Source organism: Suncus etruscus, chromosome 15 (assembly GCF_024139225.1).
Source record: "Suncus etruscus isolate mSunEtr1 chromosome 15, mSunEtr1.pri.cur, whole genome shotgun sequence".
NCBI classification, from domain to species: domain Eukaryota; kingdom Metazoa; phylum Chordata; class Mammalia; order Eulipotyphla; family Soricidae; genus Suncus; species Suncus etruscus.
This window is the reverse complement of record NC_064862.1, coordinates 25162937-25182847: the sequence shown is the minus strand read 5'-3', so window position 1 is coordinate 25182847 and position 19911 is coordinate 25162937. Positions and strand designations below refer to the sequence as shown.

At 47.7% G+C, this 19911-nt stretch overlaps 1 protein-coding gene and 1 pseudogene across 1 annotated transcript; one reads left to right on the top strand and one right to left on the bottom strand.

The window, feature by feature from the left end:
• LOC126029762 (pre-mRNA-splicing factor 38A-like) overlaps window positions 1-19911 on the top strand; it is a 248947-nt pseudogene that overhangs the window by 39474 nt on the left and 189562 nt on the right.
• On the bottom strand, window positions 11876-18450 carry LOC126030634 (pre-mRNA-splicing factor 38A-like). Its single transcript, XM_049788858.1, is given in 4 exon segments — window positions 11876-11955; window positions 11958-12227; window positions 12230-12532; window positions 18183-18450. Coding segments are annotated over 4 exon segments (921 nt in total).

The window sequence follows — 19911 nt, the reverse complement described above, 5'->3', positions numbered from 1 at the left end:
GGCTTCCCTACTTTCTGGAGGCAGGAGTAACTGGGCAGGGTGTGGCAATGCCTGAGGCCGGCGGGGTGGGGGGCGGGGATTCCCTACCTTTGGAGGCAGGTGAAACCCGGTGGAGGGCAGGGCGGGGCCGTTCTTGGCCATGAAGGGGGTGAGCGCACCCTCCAAGACTAGCTGCTAGGACTCGGCCCTCTCCCGTAGTAGCATCTTCAGTGTTAAGGAAAGGAAAGGAGCTGGTTTGATGTGGCCACCAGACATGACACCCACAAACCTTAACTCCGTGGCTTTATCATCCACCTGCTCAGCTGTCAGCCCAAAGCACTCTTTCCAGTACCTCGACTCATAGATTCGCATTCGAATGATCTTCTCCACCACATACTGAGGGTTGGTGCCATGAATGCTGCGAGCATCCTTCATGGTGTGGTTTGCCATTGTAGGATGTCTTTCGTCCTCTCAATACTTCAACTTGAATGTGTGCAGCCAAGCCTCAGGCACCAAAACGCAGATCAGGTCAGACCCAGCTTCTTCTCGAACAGAACTTTTCTGGAGATATGGCAGAATGATATCACAGACTCCCTCACTGTGTAGCAAGTCGTCAATAAACTCATCGACGTTCATCAATTTCAACTTTGGTAGGGACGGGTCATGGCCCTTACTAGGGCCATCGTGCATGGGCGGGGCTTCCCTATTTTCGGGAGGCAGGAGAAACTCGGCAGGGGCGGGGCGTGGCCATTCGTGGGGCCAGCGGTGTGGGCGGACAGTCCCTATCTTCTGGAGGCAGGAGAAACGTGGCGGGCAGGGCGTGGCCGTTCTTGGCCATGAAGGGGGTGAGCGCCCACTACACGTCTAGCTGCTAGGACACGGCCTTCTCCCGCAGTAGCTCTTCAGAGTCAAGCAAAGGAAAGGAGCTCGTTTGATGTGGCCACCAGACATGCCTCCCGCAAACCTTAACTCCGTGGCTTTATCATTTAACTGTTCAGCCCAATGCACTCTTCTTTTCAGTACCTGGACTCACAGATTCGCATTCGAATGATCTTCTCCACCAGATACTCAGGGTTGTTGCCATGAATGCTGCGAGCATCATTCATGGTGTGGTTTGCCATTTTAGGATGTCTTTCATCCTCTCAATAATTCAACCTGAATTGTGCAGCCAAGCCTCAGGCTCCAAAACGCAGATCGGGTTAGACCCAGCTTCTTCGAGAACAGAACGTTTCTGGAGATATGGCAGAAGGATATCACAGACTCCCTCACTGTGTAGCAACTCGTCAATAAACTCTTCAACATGCATCAGTTCCAACTCTGGTGGAGGCGAGGCATGGCCATTCGCAATTCCTGTGTGCATGGGCAGGGCTTCCCTCCTTTCGGGAGGCAGGAGAAACTCGCTGTGGTGGGGCGTGGCCAGTCGCGGGGCCAGCTGAGGAGTACGGGGATTCCCTGCATTCGGGAGGCTGGAGTAAACCGGGGGGTGGCAAGGAATGTCCAGAAACGGCCATGAAGCGGGTGAGCGCCCACTCCACGTCTAGCTGGTAGGACTCGGCCCTCTCCCGCAATAGCATCTTCAGAGTCAAGGAAAGGAAAGGAGCTGGTTGGATGTGGCCACCAGACATGCAACCCCCAAACCTTAACTCCGTGGCTTTATCATCTACCTGTTCAGCTGTCAGCCGAAAGCACTCTTTCCAGTACCTGGACTCATAGATTCGCATTCGAATGATCTTCTCCACCAGATACTGAGGGTTGGTGCCATGAATGCTGCACACATCCTTCATGGTGTGGTTTGCCATTGTAGGATGTCTTCGTCCTCGAAATACTTCAACTTGAAGGTGTGCAGCCCAGCCTCAGGCTCGAAAACGCAGATCAGGTTAGACCCAGCTTCTTCTAGAACAGAACGTTTCTGGAGATATGGCAGAAGGATATCACAGACTCCCTCACTGTGTAGCAACTCGTCAATAAACTCATCGACGTGCACCAGTTCCAACTCCGGTGGGCGGGTCATGGCCTTTGGCAGGGCCAGCGTGCATGGGCGGGGCTTCCCTACTTTCTGGAGGCAGGAGAAACTCGTCAGGAGTGGGGCGTGGACATGTGTGAGGCCGCGTGTTGGGCGGAGATTCCCTACCTTTGGAGGCAGGAGAAAAATGGTGGCGGGCAGGGCTTGGCCATTCTTGGCTATGAAGGGGGTGTGCACCCACTCCACGTCTAGCTGCTAGGACTCGGCCCTCTCCCGCAGTAGCATCTTCAGAGTCAAAGAAAGGAAAGGATCTGCTTTGATGTGGCCACCAGACATGACACCCACAAACCTTAACTCCGTGGCTTTATCATCCACCTGTTCAGCTGTCAGCCCAAAGCACTCTTTCCAGTACCTCGACTCATAGATTCGCATCGAATGATCTTCTCAACCAGATACTGAGGGTTGGTGCTATGAATGCTGCGCACATCCTTCATGGTGTGGTTTGCCATTGTAGAATGTCTTTCGTCCTCTCAATTCTTCAACTTGAAGGTGTGCAGCCAAGCCTCAGTATCCAAAACGCAGATCAGGTTAGACCCAGATTCTTCTAGAAGAGAACTTTTCTGGAGATATGGCAGAAGGATATCACAGACTCCCTCACTGTGTAGCAACTCGTCAATAAACTTATCGTCATGTACCAGTTCCAACTCCGGTGGGAGGAGCATGGCCGTTCGCAGGGCCACCATGCATGGACTGGGCTTCCTTACTTTCTGGAGGCAGGACAAACTCGTCAGGAGCGGGGCGTGGACATGCGTGAGGCCGCGTGTTGGGCGGAGATTCCCTACCTTTGGAGGCAGGAGAAAACCGGTGGCGGGCAGGGCTTGGCCATTCTTGTCTATGAAGGGGGTGTGCGCCCACTCCACGTCTAGCTGCTAGGACTCGGCCCTCTACCGCAGTAGCATCTTCAGAGTCAAGGGAAGGAAAGGAGCTGGTTTGATGTGGCCACCAGAAATGCCACCCACAAACATTAACTCCGTGGCTTTATCATCTACCTGTTCAGCTGTCAGCCGAAAGCACTCTTTCCAGTACCTGGACTCATAGATTCGCATTCGAATGATCTTCTCCACCAGATACTGAGGGTTGGTGCCATGAATGCTGCACATAACCTTCATGGTGTGGTTTGCCATTGTAGGATATCTTCGTCCTCTAAATACTTCAACTTGAAGGTGTGCAGTCAAGCCTCAGTCTCCAAAACGCAGATCAGGTTAGACCCAGCTTCTTCTACAACACAATTTTTCTGGAGATATGGCAGAAGGATATAACAGACTCACTCACTGTGTAGCAACTTGTCAATAAACTCATCGACGTGCACCAGTTCCAACTCCGGTGGGCGGGCCATGGCCTTTGGCAGGGCCAACGTGCATGGGCGGGGCTTCCCTACTTTCTGGAGGCAGGAGAAACTCGTCAGGAGCGGGGCGTGGACATGCGTGAGGCCGCGTGTTGGGCGGAGATTCCCTACCTTTGGAGGCAGGAGAAAACCGGTGGCGGGCAGGGCTTGGCCATTCTTGGCTATGAAGGGGGTGTGCACCCACTCCACATCTAGCTGCTAGGACTCGGCCCTCTCCCGCAGTATCATCTTCAGAGTCAAGGAAAGGAAAGGAGCTGGTTTGATGTGGCCAACAGACATGCCACCCACAAACCTTAACTCCGTGGCTTTATCATCTTCCTGTTCAGCTGTCAGCCCAAAGCACTCTTCTTTCCATTAATTGGACTCATATATTCACATTCGAATGATTTTCTCCACAATATACTGAGGGTTGGTGCCATGAATGCTGCTATCATCCTTCATGGTGTGGTTTCTCATTTTAGGATGTTTTTCGTGCTCTCAATACTTCAACTTGAATGTGTGCAGCCAAGCCTCAGGCTCCAAATCGCAGGTCAGGTCAGACCCAGCTTCTTCTAGAACAGAACGTTTCTGGAGATATGGCAGAAGGATATCACAGACTCCCTCACTGTGTAGCAACTCGTCAATATACTCTTCAACGTGCATCAGTTCCAACTCTGGTGGAGGCGAGGCATGGCTATTCGCGCTTCCTGTGTGCATGGGCGGGGCTTCCCTCCTTTCGGGAGGCAGGAGAAACTCGGCAGGGGCGGGCCGTGGCCATACGCTGGGCCAGCGGCAGAGAGCGGGAATTCCCTATCTTCGGGAGTCAGGATAAACATGGCGGCAGGTCGTGGCCGTTCTTGGCCATGTAGTGGGTGAGCGCCCACTACAAGTCTAGCTGCTAGGACATGGCCATCTCCCGCAGTAGCTTCTTCAGAGTCAAGCAAAGGAAAGGAGCTGGTTTGATGTGGCCAACAGACATGCCACCCACAACCCTTAACTCCATGGCTTTATCATCTACCTCTTCAGCCCAATGCACTCTTCTTTTCAGTACCTGGACTCACAGATTCATATTCGAATGATCTTCTCCACCAGATATTGAGGGTTGTTGCCATGAATGCTGCGAGCATCATTCATGGTGTGGTTTGCCATTTTAGGATGTCTTTCATCCTGTCAATAATTCAAGCTGAATGTGTGCAGCCAAGCCTCAGGCTCCAAAACGCAGATTGGGTTAGACCCAGCTTCTTCTAGAACAGAACGTTTCTGGAGATATGGCAGAAGGATATCACAGACTCCCTCACTGTGTAGCAACTCGTCAATAAACTCTTCAACGTGCATCAGTTCCAACTCTGGTGGAGACGAGGCATGGCCATTTGCGGTTCCTGTGTGCATGGGCGGGGCTTCCCTCCTTTCGGGAGGCAGGAGAAAATCGGCTGTGGTGGGGCGTGGCCAGTCGCGGGGCCAGCGGTGGTGGACGGGGATTCCCTACATTCGAGAGGCAGGAGAAACACGGGGGGGGGGGGCAGAGGATGTCCAAGAACGGCCATGAAGTGTGTGAGCGCCCACTCCACGTCTAGCTGCTAGGACTCGGCCCTCTCCCGCAGTAGCATCTTCAGAGTCAAGCAAAGGAAAAAAGCTGGTTTGATGTGGCCACCAGACATGCCACCCACAAACCTTAACTCTGTGGCTTTATCATCTACCTGTTCAGCTGTCAGCCCAAAGCACTCTTTCCAGTACCTGGACTCAAAGATTCGCATTCGAATGATCCTCTCCACCAGATACTGAGGGTTGGTGCCATGAATGCTTCGCACATCCTTCATGGTGTGGTTTTCCATTGTAGGATGTCTTTCGTCCTCTCAATACTTCAACTGGAAGGTGTGCAGCCAAGCCTCAGACTCCAAAACTCAGATCAGGTCAGACCCAGCTTCTTCTAGAGCAGAACGTTTCTGGAGATATGGCAGAAGGATATCACAGACTCACTCACTGTGTAGCAACTCGTCAATAAACTCATCGACGTGCACCAGTTCCAACTCCGGTGGGCGGGCCATGGTCTTTGGCAGGGCCAGCATGCATGGGCGGGGCTTCCCTACTTTTTGGAGGCAGGAGAAACTCGTCAGGAGCGGGGCGTGGACATGTGTGAGGCCGGCTGGTTGGGCGGAGATTCCCTTCTGTTGGAGGCAGGAGAAAACCCGTGGCGGGCAGGGCTTGGCCGTTCTTGGCTATGAAGGGGGTGTGCACCCACTCCACGTCTAGCTGCTAGGACTTGGCCATCTCCCGCAATAGCATCTTCAGAGTCAAGCAAAGGAAAGGAGCTGGTTTGATGTGGCCAACAGACATGCCACCCACAAACCTTAACTCCGTGCCTTTATCATCTACCTGTTCAGCTGTCGGCCCAAAGCACTCTTCTTTCCATTAATTGGACTCACTGATTCACATTCGAATGATTTTTCCACAATATACGGAGTGTAGGTGTCATAAATGCTGCTATCATCCTTCATGGTGTGGTTTCCCATTTTAGGATGTTTTTCGTCCTCTCAATACTTCAACTTGAAAGTGTGGAGCCAAGCCTCAGGCTCCAAAACGCAGATCAGGTCAGACCCAGCTTTTACTAGAACAGAAAGTTTCTGGAGATATGGCAGAATGATATCACAGACTCCCTCATTGTGTAGCAACTCGTCAATAATCTCATCGACGTGCACCAGTTCCAACTCTGATTTGCGGGGCATGGACTTTGGCAGGGCCAGCGTGCTTGGCTGGGGCTTCCCTACTTTCTGGAGGCAGGAGAAACTCAGCGGGGTCGGGGCATGGCAATTCATAAGGCCGGCGGGGTAGGCGGGGATCTCCTACCTTTGGAGGCAGGTGAAACCCGGTGGAGGTCAGGGCGTGGCTGTTCTTGGCCATGAAGGGGTGAGTGCACCCTCCACGTCTAGCTGCTAGGACTCGGCCCTCTCCCGTAGTAGCATCTTCAGTGTTAAGGAAAGGAAAGGAGCTGGTTTGATGTGGCCACCAGACATGCCACCCACAAACTTTAACTCCGTGGCTTTATCATGCACCTGTTCAGCTGTCAGCCCAAAGCACTCTTTCCAGTACCTCGACTCATAGATTCGCATCGAATGATCTTCTCCACCAGATACTGAGGGTCGGTGCTATGCATGCTGCGCACATCCTTCATGGTATGGTTTGCCATTGTAGGATGTCTTTCCTCCTCTCAATTCTTCAACTTGAAGGTGTGCAGCCAAGCCTCAGTCTCCAAAACGCAGATCAGGTTAGACCCAGATTCTTCTAGAAGAGAACTTTTCTGGAGATATGCCAGAAGGATATCACAGACTCCCTCACTGTGTCGCAACTCGTCAATAAAGTCATCGACGTGCATCAGTTCCAACTCCGGTGGGGACGGGGCATGGCCCTTACCAGGGCCATCGTGGATGGGCGGGGCTTCCGTACTTTCGGGAGGCAGGAGAAATTCGGCAGGGGCGGGGCGTGGCCATTCGCGGGGCGCATCGGTGTTGAGCGGGGATTCCCTATCTTCGGGAGGCAGGAGAAACATGGCGGCAGGGCGTGGCCGTTCTTGGCCATGAAGGGGTTGAGCGCCCACTACACGTCTAGCTGCTAGGACATGGCCTTCTCCCGCAGTAGCTTCTTCAGAGTCAAGCAAAGGAAAGGAACTCGTTTGATGTGGCCACCAGACATGCCACCCACAAACCTTAACTCCATGGTTTTATCATCTACCTCTTCAGCCCAATGCATTCTTCTTTTCAGTACCTGGACTCACAGATTCGCATTCGAATGATCTTCTCCACCAGATATTGTGGGTTGTTGCCATGAATGATGCGAGTATCATTCATGGTGTTATTTGCCATTTGAATATATCTTTCATCCTCTCAATAATTCAACCTGAATGTGTGCAGCCAAGCCTCAGGCTCCAAAACGCAAATCAGGTCAGAACCAGCTTCTTCTAAAACAGAACGTTTCTGGAGATATGGCGGAAGGATATCACAGACTCCCTCACTGTGTAGCAACTCGTCAATAAACTCCTCAACCTGCATCAGTTCCAACTCAGGTGGGGGCGGGCATGGCCGCTCGCACGGCTTGCATGCATGGGCGGGGCTTCCCTCCTTTCGGGAGGCAGGAGAAACTCAGCTGTGGTGGGGCATGGCCCGTCGCGGGGCCAGCTGAGGGGGACGGAGATTCCCTGCATTCGGGAGGCAGGAGAAACCCGGGGGGGGGGCAGGGTATGGCCAAAAACGGCCATGAAGAGGGTGAGCGCCCACTCCACGTCTAGCTGCTAGGACTCGGCCCTCTCCCGAAGTAGCATATTCAGAGTCAAGCAAAGGAAAGGAGCTGGTTTGATGTGGCCACCAGACATTCCACCCACAAACCTTAACTCAGTGGCTTTATCATCTACATGTTCAGCTGTCAGCCGAAAGCACTCTTTCCAGTACCTGGACTCATAGATTCGCATTCGAATGATCTACTCCACCCGATACTGAGGGTTGGTGCCATGAATGCTGCGCACATCCTTCATGGTGTGGTTTGCCATTGTAGGATGTGTTTCGTCCTCTCAATACTTCAACTTGAAGGTGTGCAGCCAAGCCTCAGGCTCCAAAACTCAGATCAGGTTAGACCCAGATTCTTCTAGAAGAGAACTTTTCTGGAGATATGGCAGAAGGATATCACAGACTCCCTCACTGTGTAGCAACTCTTCAATAAACTCATCGATATGTACCAGTTCCAACTCCGGTGGGAGGAGCATGGCCGTTCACAGGGCCAGCGTGCATAGCCGGGGATTCCTTACTTTCTGGAGGCAGGAGAAACTCGACGGGGGCGGGGCGTGGCCATTCGTGAGTTCAGTGGGGTGGGCGGGTATTTTCTACTTTGGAGGCTGGAGAAACCCGTTGGCAGGCAGGGCATGGCCGTTCTTGGCCATGAAGGGGGTAAGCGCCCACTCCACGTCTAGCTGCTAGGACAAGGCCCTCTTCCACAGTAGCATCTTCAGAGTCAAGCAAAGGAAATGAGCTGGTTTGATTTGGCCACCAGACATGCCACACACAAACCTTAACTCCGTGGCTTTATCATCAAACTGTTCAGCTGTCTGTCCAAAGCACTCTTCTTTCCAGTACTTGGACTCATAGATTCGCATTCGAATGATCTTCTCCACCACATACTGAGGGTTGGTGCCATGAATGCTGCGAGCATCCTTCATGGTGTGGTTTGCCATAGATGTGGTTTGTAGGATGTCTTTCGTCCTCTCAATACTTCAACTTGAAGGTGTGCAGCCAAGCCTCAGGCTCCAACACACAGATCAGGTTAGACCCAGCTTCTTTTAGAATAGAACGTTTCTGGAGATATGGCAGAAGGATAGCACAGAGTCCCTCACTGTGTACCAACTCGTCAATAAAGTCATCGACGTGCATCAGTTCCAACTCTGGTGGGGACGGGGCATGGCCCTTACCAGGGCCATCGTGGATGGGCGGGGCTTCCCTACTTTCGGGAGGCAGGAGAAACTCGGCAGGGGCGGGGCGTGGCCATTCGCGGGGTCAGTGGCGGTGGGCAGGGATTCCCTATCTTCGGGAGGCAGGAGAAACTTGGCGGGGAAGGCTTGGCCGTTCTTGGCCATGAAGGGGGTGAGCGCCCAATACACATCTAGCTGCTAGGACACGGCCTTCTCCTGCAGGAGCTTCTTCAGAGTCAAGCAAAGGAAAGGAGCTGGTTTGATGTAGCCACCAGACATGCCACCCACAAACCTTAACTCCGTGGCTTTATCATCTACCTGTTCAGCCCAATGCACTCTTCTTTTCAGTACCTGGACTCACAGATTCGCATTCAAATTATCTTTTCCACCAGATATTGAGGGTTGTTTCCATGAATGCTGCGAGAATCATTCATGGTGTGGTTTGCCATTTTAGGATGTCTTTCATCCTCTCAATAATTCAACCTGAATGTGTGCAGCCAAGCCTCAGACTCCAAAACGCAGATCAGGTTAGACCCAGCTTCTTCTAGAACAGAACATTTCTGGAGATATGGCAGAAGGATAGCACAGACTCCATCACTGTGTAGCAACTCGTCAATAAACTCTTCAACGTGCATCAGTTCCAACTCTGGTGGGGGCGAGGCATGGCCATTCGCACGGCCTGCATGCATGGGCTTGGCTTCCCTCCTTTCGGGAGGCAGGAGAACCTCGGCTGTGGTGGGGCGTGGCCACTCGCGGGGCCAGCGGAGGTGGACGGGGATTCCCTACATTCGGGAGGCAGGAGAAAACCGGGGGGGGGCAGGGCATTGCCATGAAGAGGGTGAGCGCCCACTCCACGTCTAGCTGCTAGGACTCGGCCCTCTCCCGCAGTAGCATCTTCAGAGTCAAGCAAAGGAAAGGAGCTGGTTTGATGTGGCCACCAGACATGCCACCTACAAGCCTTAACTCCCTGGTTTTATCATCTACCTGTTCAGCTGTCAACCCAAAGCACTCTTCTTTCCAGTACCTGGACTCATAGATTCGCACTCGAAGGATCTTCTGGTCAATAAACTCATCGACATGTACCAGTTCCAACTCTGGTGGGAGGAGCATGGCCGTTCTCCACCAGGTACTGAGGCTTGGTGCCTTCAATGCTGCGAGCATCCTTCATGGTGTGGTTTGCCATTTTAGGATGTCTTTCGTCCTCTCAATACTTCAACTTGAAGGTGTGCAGCCAAGCCTCAGGCTCCAAAACGCAGATCCGGTTAGACCCAGGTCTGGAAGCAAACGTTGAGGCAGGAAATAATCCGCACAGTGAAAATGGACAAGAGGTTAAGGAAATTTAGCACTCAACTCAGGAATTCAACCATCCAAGCTTTCTGCTCCTAAGAAGAATGGCAGCTCAGTGGAGGAAGGCTGAAGTATAGACTCAGCCTTCTTCAGACCCCTGCTTTTATTGACAAACAGGCCCCACCCTAGGGTGTCACCAGAGATCCAAGCAGGATATAGTCCAATCGTCCCTTCTCCAGGTCACACCCTGGGGCGGAGCATGAATATTGACTAGGCTGACACAAGTAACCCAACACTGGGTCCAGTCTCTGGGAACTAGGGTGCAGCATGAATATTGAATAGGGTGAGACCAGTAAACCAACAAGTGGGGACAATTCCCAGAAAGTTGTGATATTTCCCTTCACCTCAATACTTGTTGACTTTCTGGAAAATCCTCTTTGGAGACGTATTCATTCAGACCTACCAATTAAAAAAAAGCATTTATGACCTCTACCTGTCACTGGTAAATACTTCTGAAATGAGAGGAAGAACAAAATTGTAGACTGGCCCATGATAGGATTGTAGGTTTGGGTGTAGAACTCTAATTAAAGGCAGTACAAGGTGCCAGAGGAATAACACAGTGGTAAGGCTTTTGCTTTGCATATGGTCAACCCCTGACTCTAATTTGATTCCAGTATCCCATATAGTTCCCTGAGCTTGGAGCAATTTCTGAGTGCAGAGCCAGGAGTAGCCCTTGAGCTCCACCAGGTGTAACCCCGAAACAAAAAATAATAATAATAATTATTGTAGAATTAAATAATGACTATCTAATTAAATAATAATTAACGATGGTTGCTGGATGGAGAAGGATGGAGGCCTTTATTCTTAGGCCATGGCCACGTGGCTTCATCCCCCATCAACCGGCGGGTCTGGGGTTCATGAATGTAACGAGTATTGAACTCACTCCCGGGCAGGCTTCAAGAAACATCCACCACATGTGTGGCCTATATCATAACCTTTTATGCATTCAGCCATTCTAAACTCTTCCTGCATCTTAACTGCTCTCAGGCATCTGCCCTTTGACCTCCAAAAAGGCCCTAATCCCCTCTTGTCAAAGCCTTATTTACCTTTTCCAAGACCCCTTCCAGGAATAGGCGTGGTCTTGCAGTAAGGTCAAGTTACCTTGGCAGAATGGGGGATGAGGCTTCAATAATAATGAAGTACAATACTTCTTGAAGGAAGGAACACCCTACAACTACCTCTTAAACACCTGTAGAGTTACCACACACACACACACACACACACACACACACACACACACATACATATACTGCAGACCTTTCTTGCTGAATTTTTTACTGTCTTATTCCCCTATGGCGCTGAGTTTCCCCCCCACCCAAGACTGCCAGTACAGTTTCTGAGCATAGATTCAGGAGTCACCCCTGAGAGTGTCCGGGTGTGACTCAAAAACCAAAATAAATAAACAAATAAAAAAATAAAAAACAAACAAAAAATACATGAGCACCACGGACCAGAGGGATACAGCGTCATCTTTCTTTGCATGATGCAAGCCAAGGTTCAATTCCTGGCATCACATTGGTCCCCTAATCTCAGCCAGGCGTGATCGCTGAGTGTAGAGCTATTAATAAACTGTGATCATTGGTGTGTGGTATCTAAAAATCCACAAAATAATAACCTCAATACCTCTGTCATTTCAAGAAAACAAGTGAAAAACTTGGTAAAAAATGTAGCTGCAGGAATAGTTCTTAGTTCTTCCCTCTAGAACAATGCCTTAACTTCATAAGTCATTTGGACTCAAACCAAAATAAATTCGTTATTCATTCCATCTTCCACTCTTCTTGTGGCTTTTCTTGGATCTTTCAGGAGCCTTTGAGTGGTTTCGATGTGGATACAATGATGACCTGGGGACATGGAGAGAGGTCTAAGGCATCTCTGTCGGGATCTGCTAGGGTGATGCCTTGAATTCTTGCTGCCACGTCTTGTTCGTTGAGGGGAGGGACTCCTCTTTGGAGAGAGACTCCATCTAGGAGGTGATCTGCTCCGACTTTTATAGCATAGTGTGGGAGAATGCCTGGGCTGGCCTAAGTCTTGGGAGCTTCTCTGGCAGTGATCAGGTGATCGAGCTCTTTCCAACTTCTCATGTTCTTCCTCTTCACTGGACTCTAATCATCCATGTCTTCAAGAGCACTAACCCGAGGCTCCAACTGCTCAGCTACTTCTACTAAAGAACGTTTCTGGAGATGTGGCAGAAGAACATCACAAACCCTCTCACTGTGGAGCAACTCATCAATAAACTCATCGACATGCATCAGTTCCAACTCCCCATTACGGTTCTGCCTCTTGATTTTTCTGTAGTCATTGTACAGAGGCTCCAAGTACTTGTAACAATCCAGGGCAGTGCCTGTCAGCCTGAGGTAAAGTGCACCCAACAGGCGGACATACTTGAAGTCTTCATTTTGTATAAACTCCACTGTAACTGCCTTTGCTCCTGTCCTTTACTGGGAGAGAATCCCGGCCAGCAGCTTTCTCTCAACCAGGACAGAAGGCAAAAGGCAACTACAAATAATTCGCGAGTGTTAAGCTCTTTTGTGAACACCTAAAATATTAAGCTGTAGAAGTTAGTAAAACGCTCAGGGTGACATTGCCAGTCGAGAGGCTTTATTGAGGGGAGAGCAGGGTTTTTATGCCCTGCTCCAGTGGGACGATTTGTAACATAGGATTGAAACATAAACCAATCAGATTTGTACAAGTACAACAATTTTAACCAATGGGAGCATAAACACATTTTGATGGCGAGAAGGATAAGGAGGAACCTGGCAGGATGAGGGGAGGGGAAGCAAATTTTTAAACAAATAGCTAATTGATATTTATGCAAATACAATTTTTTGTTTAGCCTATTTTCCATTTAAATCTTTCTTTTGTGCAAGCAATAAGGATCATAATTTACAAAAACATATCTGCTTGAGAGCAGGCACAAAACCAGGTTCCATGGAAAGGTTAAGGAATCTGGTTAAGCCAGATTCTTTGTGCTGAGCTAAATTTATTTGCAGAGTTTTCTGTTGGTTCGGGGCTATGCAAACCTCATGGCTTAGATCAGGCAGGCGGTGGAAAATTTTTTCAGAGTTCTTTGATCATGTGGGGTGCTCGGTCACCCACATCTCCCCCTGTTTAGTATACAATATGGAAGGGACAGACGTGCCTCGGTGGACTGGCCACACTGGGTGAAGAGGTGTGGGGCTTCCAGTCACCGCATCTGCTACCCTTGAGTCAGTCATTTCCAAAGCTTGGCAAGGCGCGAGCGCACAGATTGAGGTCTATGCACCAGCTCCTTGATGACTTCAAACTTAAGTGGTGGAGAGTTGGCAGGAGGGGAGATGTTAGGCGTCATCTGGTCTTCTGAGGTGCATAGTTGTTGGTACAGAACCTTTGAGTCCTTTCTAGTTGCTTCATCCACTTGATTCTTTACGAAGGTGGTGAGTTTGCGAAAAGCCCAAGGACCAAAGGAAACTAGCAACATAAAGCCAATGAAGGGTCCCAAAAAGGCTGGGAGCACTGTTGTTATCCATGGAGTGGTAGAAAATCAATTTTTGTACCAGCTCTCACTTAGATCTATTTCTTCTTGTCTATTTACTAAATTATCCTCTATGCGTTGAATGCTATCTCTAGCTAAGCCGAATTTATTTTAAAAAGCAACATTTTACTCTAAGGATGACACAAATTCCCCCCCCCTCAAAAAAACAATGTCAATTTTAAACCATGGCAGTTATTCTGCACTCTTTGCTAGGAAATCAACAGTAGTGTAAACTTATTTAAGTTTGTAAACATTTTTTGCAACAGTTATAAGGCATTAGCAGATTCTAGAGTATGAACCAATGAATAAATTTTTGTGCTCACACCAATAACACCCAGGGGTGAAGGCAGTGTGTGATTTTATACTGCAGCGGGAGAGAGACACAAGGTTATATTTAAGAGGTAATAAGTCAATTTTTGATCTAACAGTCAATTTAGGCATTAAAACAACCAAAACACAGTGGTACTAGGAGTAAAGAAACAAATGTAAAACAATGGGGGAGATAAACCAGTGAAACAGGCAAAAAACGTTAAATTGGGGGCAATCATGAACTGAAAGGAGAAATCAACGACAAGAATTTGATTACAATTTTAGGGGGAATTATATTGGGTACCAAAAGGCAAAGTCCAAGTCCCACCACCTGTTTCAAGGTGATGCCGAAGTGAGGCTTGGGGCTGGATTGCAGAGCAAAGGGGTCAGAGACAGGCAGGGGGTCGCCAAAGCAGGCAGGGTCGGTGATGGTGGAGGCGTTGACCATCTGCAGGATGAGGTTCGAGGTGGAAACTGGACCAACAGGTTTGATGGTTAATCTAGGCATTAACAAAGCTAATAGTTATGATAAGCAAGAAACATTTCAGTAGCAATATGGGGAGAATGTTCACTGGAGTTGGGGGCTTCAATGAAGATGGAAGTGCTGTTAACCACAATGGTTTGATTGCAAATATCTGATAGTTGTACAGAGGGGGCGCATATATGTTTCGAGTAAGCAAGGTTCCACGCCCATGACCTGTGTTAAAGGTATGCCTTGATGAGTCTCAGCTCCCCAGTGGAGGTCAGCAGGTTTGTTGGTAGCAGTGGGCATGCTGAAGGTTTATAGAAGGGCTGCCAGGCAGAGTATCATTCAGCATTCCCCTTAGGCAGAGTCAGTCAGAAACAGGTCCGGCAGGAATGGTGGGCTAGCAGGAGGGGTGACAGGTTCTTAAGGAAACTGTTTGGCAGGAGGCAAAATGGTTATTTTTGAATGCCACGGGAATGCGTTCTGACTTTTGTTAGACTTCAGCATTCAAAAAAATTTTATAATTAACAATTGCCAATTGTTCAAAAACTATTAGACTGAACCTAAATGATTTTTTTTAAAACTTTTTAGTTATATTTTAAAGCTAGATGCTATTTTTTAGCTACAAATTCATATTTTATAGGCCTTAACTTACACATATCAGGAAAGCTGGGGATTGCAAAGTCCAGAAATTATCCAGGGAAAAGTTATCCCTGATGGCCATTTGAGAAATTTGGGGTTTACCATCCCCCACTCTTTCTGCCATGCTGATAGGACAAAGCTAGCTTAGCAGGATTTCTAGCAGGATTTTACAGTTTGTTAGATGACCAGACTAAGCCAGGTTAAAAAATATTACTTGAAATTTCAAAAATGGATAAGGCTTTAAAAATTGTATTTATCATGAAATGCAAAAATAACAAATAAACAGACAGAACAAACAACACGAAACACAACATTGTGGCCACTTTCACTCAACACACACACGAACAGACAAGAGGATTCATTCAAAACTTGCATTAGAAAAATTAACAAGCGCTTTTAAATATTTAGCCAGCATGTTTGTAAAAAAATTGTTAGCGTAGCTGGAGTAAAACTGCTGAAAATAAATTTTAAGGTTTAGCTTTAACACAAAACACTTTTTAAACAATTGTAATTTAAAGTTGAAAACATGAAGTAAAATGTTAGCAGTTAAAATTTTGTTAAGTAAATTGCTTAGTGAGCACTGTAGAAGGAGTTTGCACTCTGAAGTATGATATCATTTGCTGTAAAGGAACAGGTTTTCTTTAAATTAGTTTAACAGGAAAACAGTGAGGCAGCTGCAATAAAGTGTTAAAAAAATTTTTTTTTGATTTTTGGGCCACACCCGGTAATGCTCAGGGGTTACTCCTGGCTATGTGCTCAGAAGTTGCTCCTGGCTTGGGGGACCATATGGGACACCGGGGGATCGAACCGTGGTCCGTCCAAGGCTAGCGCAGGCAAGGCAGGCACCTTACCTTTAGTGCCACCGCCCAGCCCCTGTGTTAAAATTTTTAACAACTGTTTTTACTTTGAAGACTTTAAGTGAATAATTTGTAAAAAATTATATACCAAATTAAGAAGGTTAAGTACATCATTTTCACCTTATTTTTTTAAATACCTTAAGAATCAAAATAAATTTTCTAATAGAAATATAAAAATACTCAGATTTTAATACCTGTGTGTACGATTAAATTTTTAAAACACCAAAAGTTTTTCTTTTTCTTCTTTTTTTTTTGGGGGGGGTCACACCCGGCAGTGCTCAGGGGTTACTCCTGGCTGTTTGCTCAGAAATAGCTCCTGGCAGGCACAGGGGACCATATGGGACACTGGGATTCGAACCAACCACCTTTGGTCCTGGATCGGCTGCTTGCAAGGCAAATGCCACTGTGCTATCTCTCCGGGCCCTTATGTATAAATTTTTAAAACACCAAAAGGTTTCTCTTTCTTTTTTTTTTAACCCTCACAGACATGAATTTAGAAGGTTTTTTAATTTCCAATGTTTTAATAATTGCTTCACAACACCCAATGCACAAAACTTAATTACACAAATGCTTTTAGAAAAGGCACACTTATGCCACAGAATTTAATTCACAAACTTTACATTTGAGGCATTTTATGGGACGCAACAAAATTCTACCACCGCCACTTTGTGCTACAAACACTAACTATGCATAGATTAAAGGGCTTATTATATACCCTAAGGAATGGGGGAGTGTTGGCTAGTTTATTAGGATGTTAAAGAAAATTAGACCTTGAGTGAGTTGGGGGTATATGGCTTTTTACTAGAGTGGGGCTAGGACTTCTTCTTTATGTTAATGCTGATCTGAGGTTTTGATATTTAAAACAAGAACTTTTAAGACCAGGAGGTTGCCTGCAGGCTATCTTTCCAGCCCCTTAAGATTTTTCTTTGGAGGTTGTCTCTTAAAATATTTTTGCAGGTTTCATTAGCATTTTCGTAAGCAAGCTGCTTGAAAGGGGATTATTATAATCTGCAGAGCCCATAATCCTTTCTACCTTTTCCAGGAGTTTGCTAATGAATTTATTGTAGGGCTCCTGGGGGCCTTGCACTGTTTGAGCCAGCAGAACGGTGGCTTGTGCACTTTTAGGCGTGGCTCTTTAAGCCTGGAGGGCAGCAGCCAAACAAGCAGGGGAAAGCCTTTGTAGCCGTTCCCTAAGGGACGGAAAGGTTGCCTTGCAGATAAGCTGTGTGAGGTGCGGTTACAAGAAACCAAGGGAAAACATCATGAGCGAGGGCAAAAAAATTTATAGAGATTTTGTTTGGAGACTTCTATGCGCCTGGCTTTTAACTCAGACTGAATATCAGCAATGAATTTGGCTTCTGTGCTTAAGGGGTTACCCATAGTAAAAAAAGGCACAGGAGTCCGAAAGGCCAATTGCGGGACGATGAGGTCGGCAAAAATTGAAAGTGTGCACACAAAGAAGGCTAACTACTACGCTGCGTCACCCCTGATGGGGGCTTACCCGACATCTTAATGAGCAAGCTCTGGACTCGCCGCCTCCAGCCGACCGAATGAACACGCAGGACCGAAACACTCACGGGGGCGCCATCTGTAACTGCCTTTGCTCCTGCCCTTTACTGGGAGAGAATCCCGGCTAGCAGCTTTCTCTCAACCAGGACAGAAGGCAAAAGGCAACTACAAATAATTCGCGAGTGTTAAGCTCTTTTGTGAACACCTAAAAAATTAAGCTGTAGAAGTTAGTAAAATGCTCAGGGTGACATTGCCAGTCGAGAGGCTTTATTGAGGGGAGAGCAGGGTTTTTATGCCCTGCTCCAGTGGGAGGATTAGTAACATAGGATTGAAACATAAACCAATCAGATTTGTACAAGTACAACAATTTTAACCAATGGGAGCATAAACAAATTTTGATGGCGAGAAGGATAAGGAGGAACCTGGCAGGATGAGGGGAGGGGAAGCAAATTTTTAAACAAATAGCTAATTGATATTTACGCAAATACAATGTTTTGTTTAGCCTATTTTCCATTTAAATCTTTCTTTTGTGCAAGCAATAAGGATCATAATTTACAAAAACATATCTGCTTGAGAGCAGGCACAAAACCAGGTTCCATGGAAAGGTTAAGGAATCTGGTTAAGCCAGATTCTTTGTGCTGAGCTAAATTTATTTGCAGAGTTTTCTGTTGGTTCGGGGCTATGCAAACCTCATGGCTTAGATCAGGCAGGCGGTGGAAAATTCATTCAGAGTTCCTTTGATCATGTGGGGTGCTCGGTCACCCACACTCCACAATGATTTCCTTCTCGGGTTGGAGTTGTAGCATCTTCAGAGTCAAGCAAAGGAAAGGAGCTGGTTTGATGTGGCCACCAGACATGCCACCCACAAACCTTAACTCCGTAGCTTTATCAACTACCTGTTCAGCTGTCAGCCCAAAAAACTCTTCTTTCCAGTACCTGGACTCATAGATTCGAATTCGAATGATCTTCTCCACCAGATACTGAGGGTTGGTGCCATGAATGCTGCGAGCATCCTTCATGGTGTGGTTTGCCATTTTAGGATGTCTTTCGTCCTCTCAATACTCCAAATTGAAGGTGAGCAGCCAAGCGTCAGGCTCCAAAATGCAGATCCGGTTAGACCCAGGTCTGGAAGCAAACGTTGAGGCAGGAAATAATCCACACAGTGAAAATGGACAAGAGGTTAAGCAAATTTAGCACTCAACTCAGGAATTCAACCATCCAAGCTTTCTGCTCCTAAGAAGAATGGCAGCTCAGTGGAGGAAGGCTGAAGTATAGACTCAGCCTTCTTCAGACTCCTGCTTTTATTGGCAAACAGGCCCCACCCTAGGGTGTCACCAGAATTCCAAGTAGGGGATAGTCCGATCGTCCCATCTCCAGGTCACACCCTGGGGCGGAGCATGAATATTGACTAGGCTGACACAAGTAACCCAACACTGGGTCCAGTCTCTGGGAACTAGGCTGGAGCATGAATATTGAATAGGGTGAGACCAGTAAACCAACAAGTGGGGACCATTCCCAGAAAGTTGTGATATTTCCCTTCACCTCAATGCTTGTTGACGTCCTGTAAAGTCCTCTTTGGTGATGTGTCCATTCAGACCTACCCAATTAAAAAAAGGCATTTATGACCTCTACCTGTCACTGGTAACTAGTTCTGAAATGAGAGGAAGAACAAAATTGTAGACTGGCCCATGATAGGATTGTAGGTTGGGGTGTAGAACTTTAATTAAAGGCAGTACAAGGTGCCAGAGAAATAGCACAGTGGTAAGGCTTTTGCTTTGCATGTGGTCAACCCCTGACTCTAGTTTGATTCCAGTATCCCATCTAGTTCCCTGAGCTTGGAGCAATTTCTGAGTACAGAGCCAGGAGTAGCCCTTGAGCTCTACCAGGTGTAACCCCGAAACAAATATAATAATAATAATAATAATAATAATAATAATAATTGTAGAATTAAGTAATTACTATACAATTAAATAATAATTAACGATGGTTGCTGGATGGAGAAAGATGGAGGCCTTTATCCTTCGGCCATGGCACGTGGTTTCATCCCCCATCAACTGGCGGGTCTGGGGTCCAGGAAAGCAACCAGTATTGAACTCACTCACGGGCAGGCTTCAGGAAACATCCACCACATATGTGGCCTATAACATAACCTTTTAAGCATTCAGGTATTCATAGCTCGCCCTGCATCATAACTCCTGTCAGCCATCTGCACTTTGACCTCCAAAAAGGCCCTAATCCCTTATGGTCAAAGCCCTATCTACCTTTTCCAAGACCCCTTCCAGGAATGGGCGGGGTCTTGCAGGTAAGGTCAAGTTACCTAGGAAGAATGGGGGGATGAGGCTTCAATAATAATAAAGTACAATACTACTTGAAGCAAGGAAAACCTTACAAATACCTCTTAAGCTCCTATAGAGTTACCATACACACACACACACACACACACACACACACACACACACACACACGAGACCTTTCTTTCTGAATTTCTTTACTTT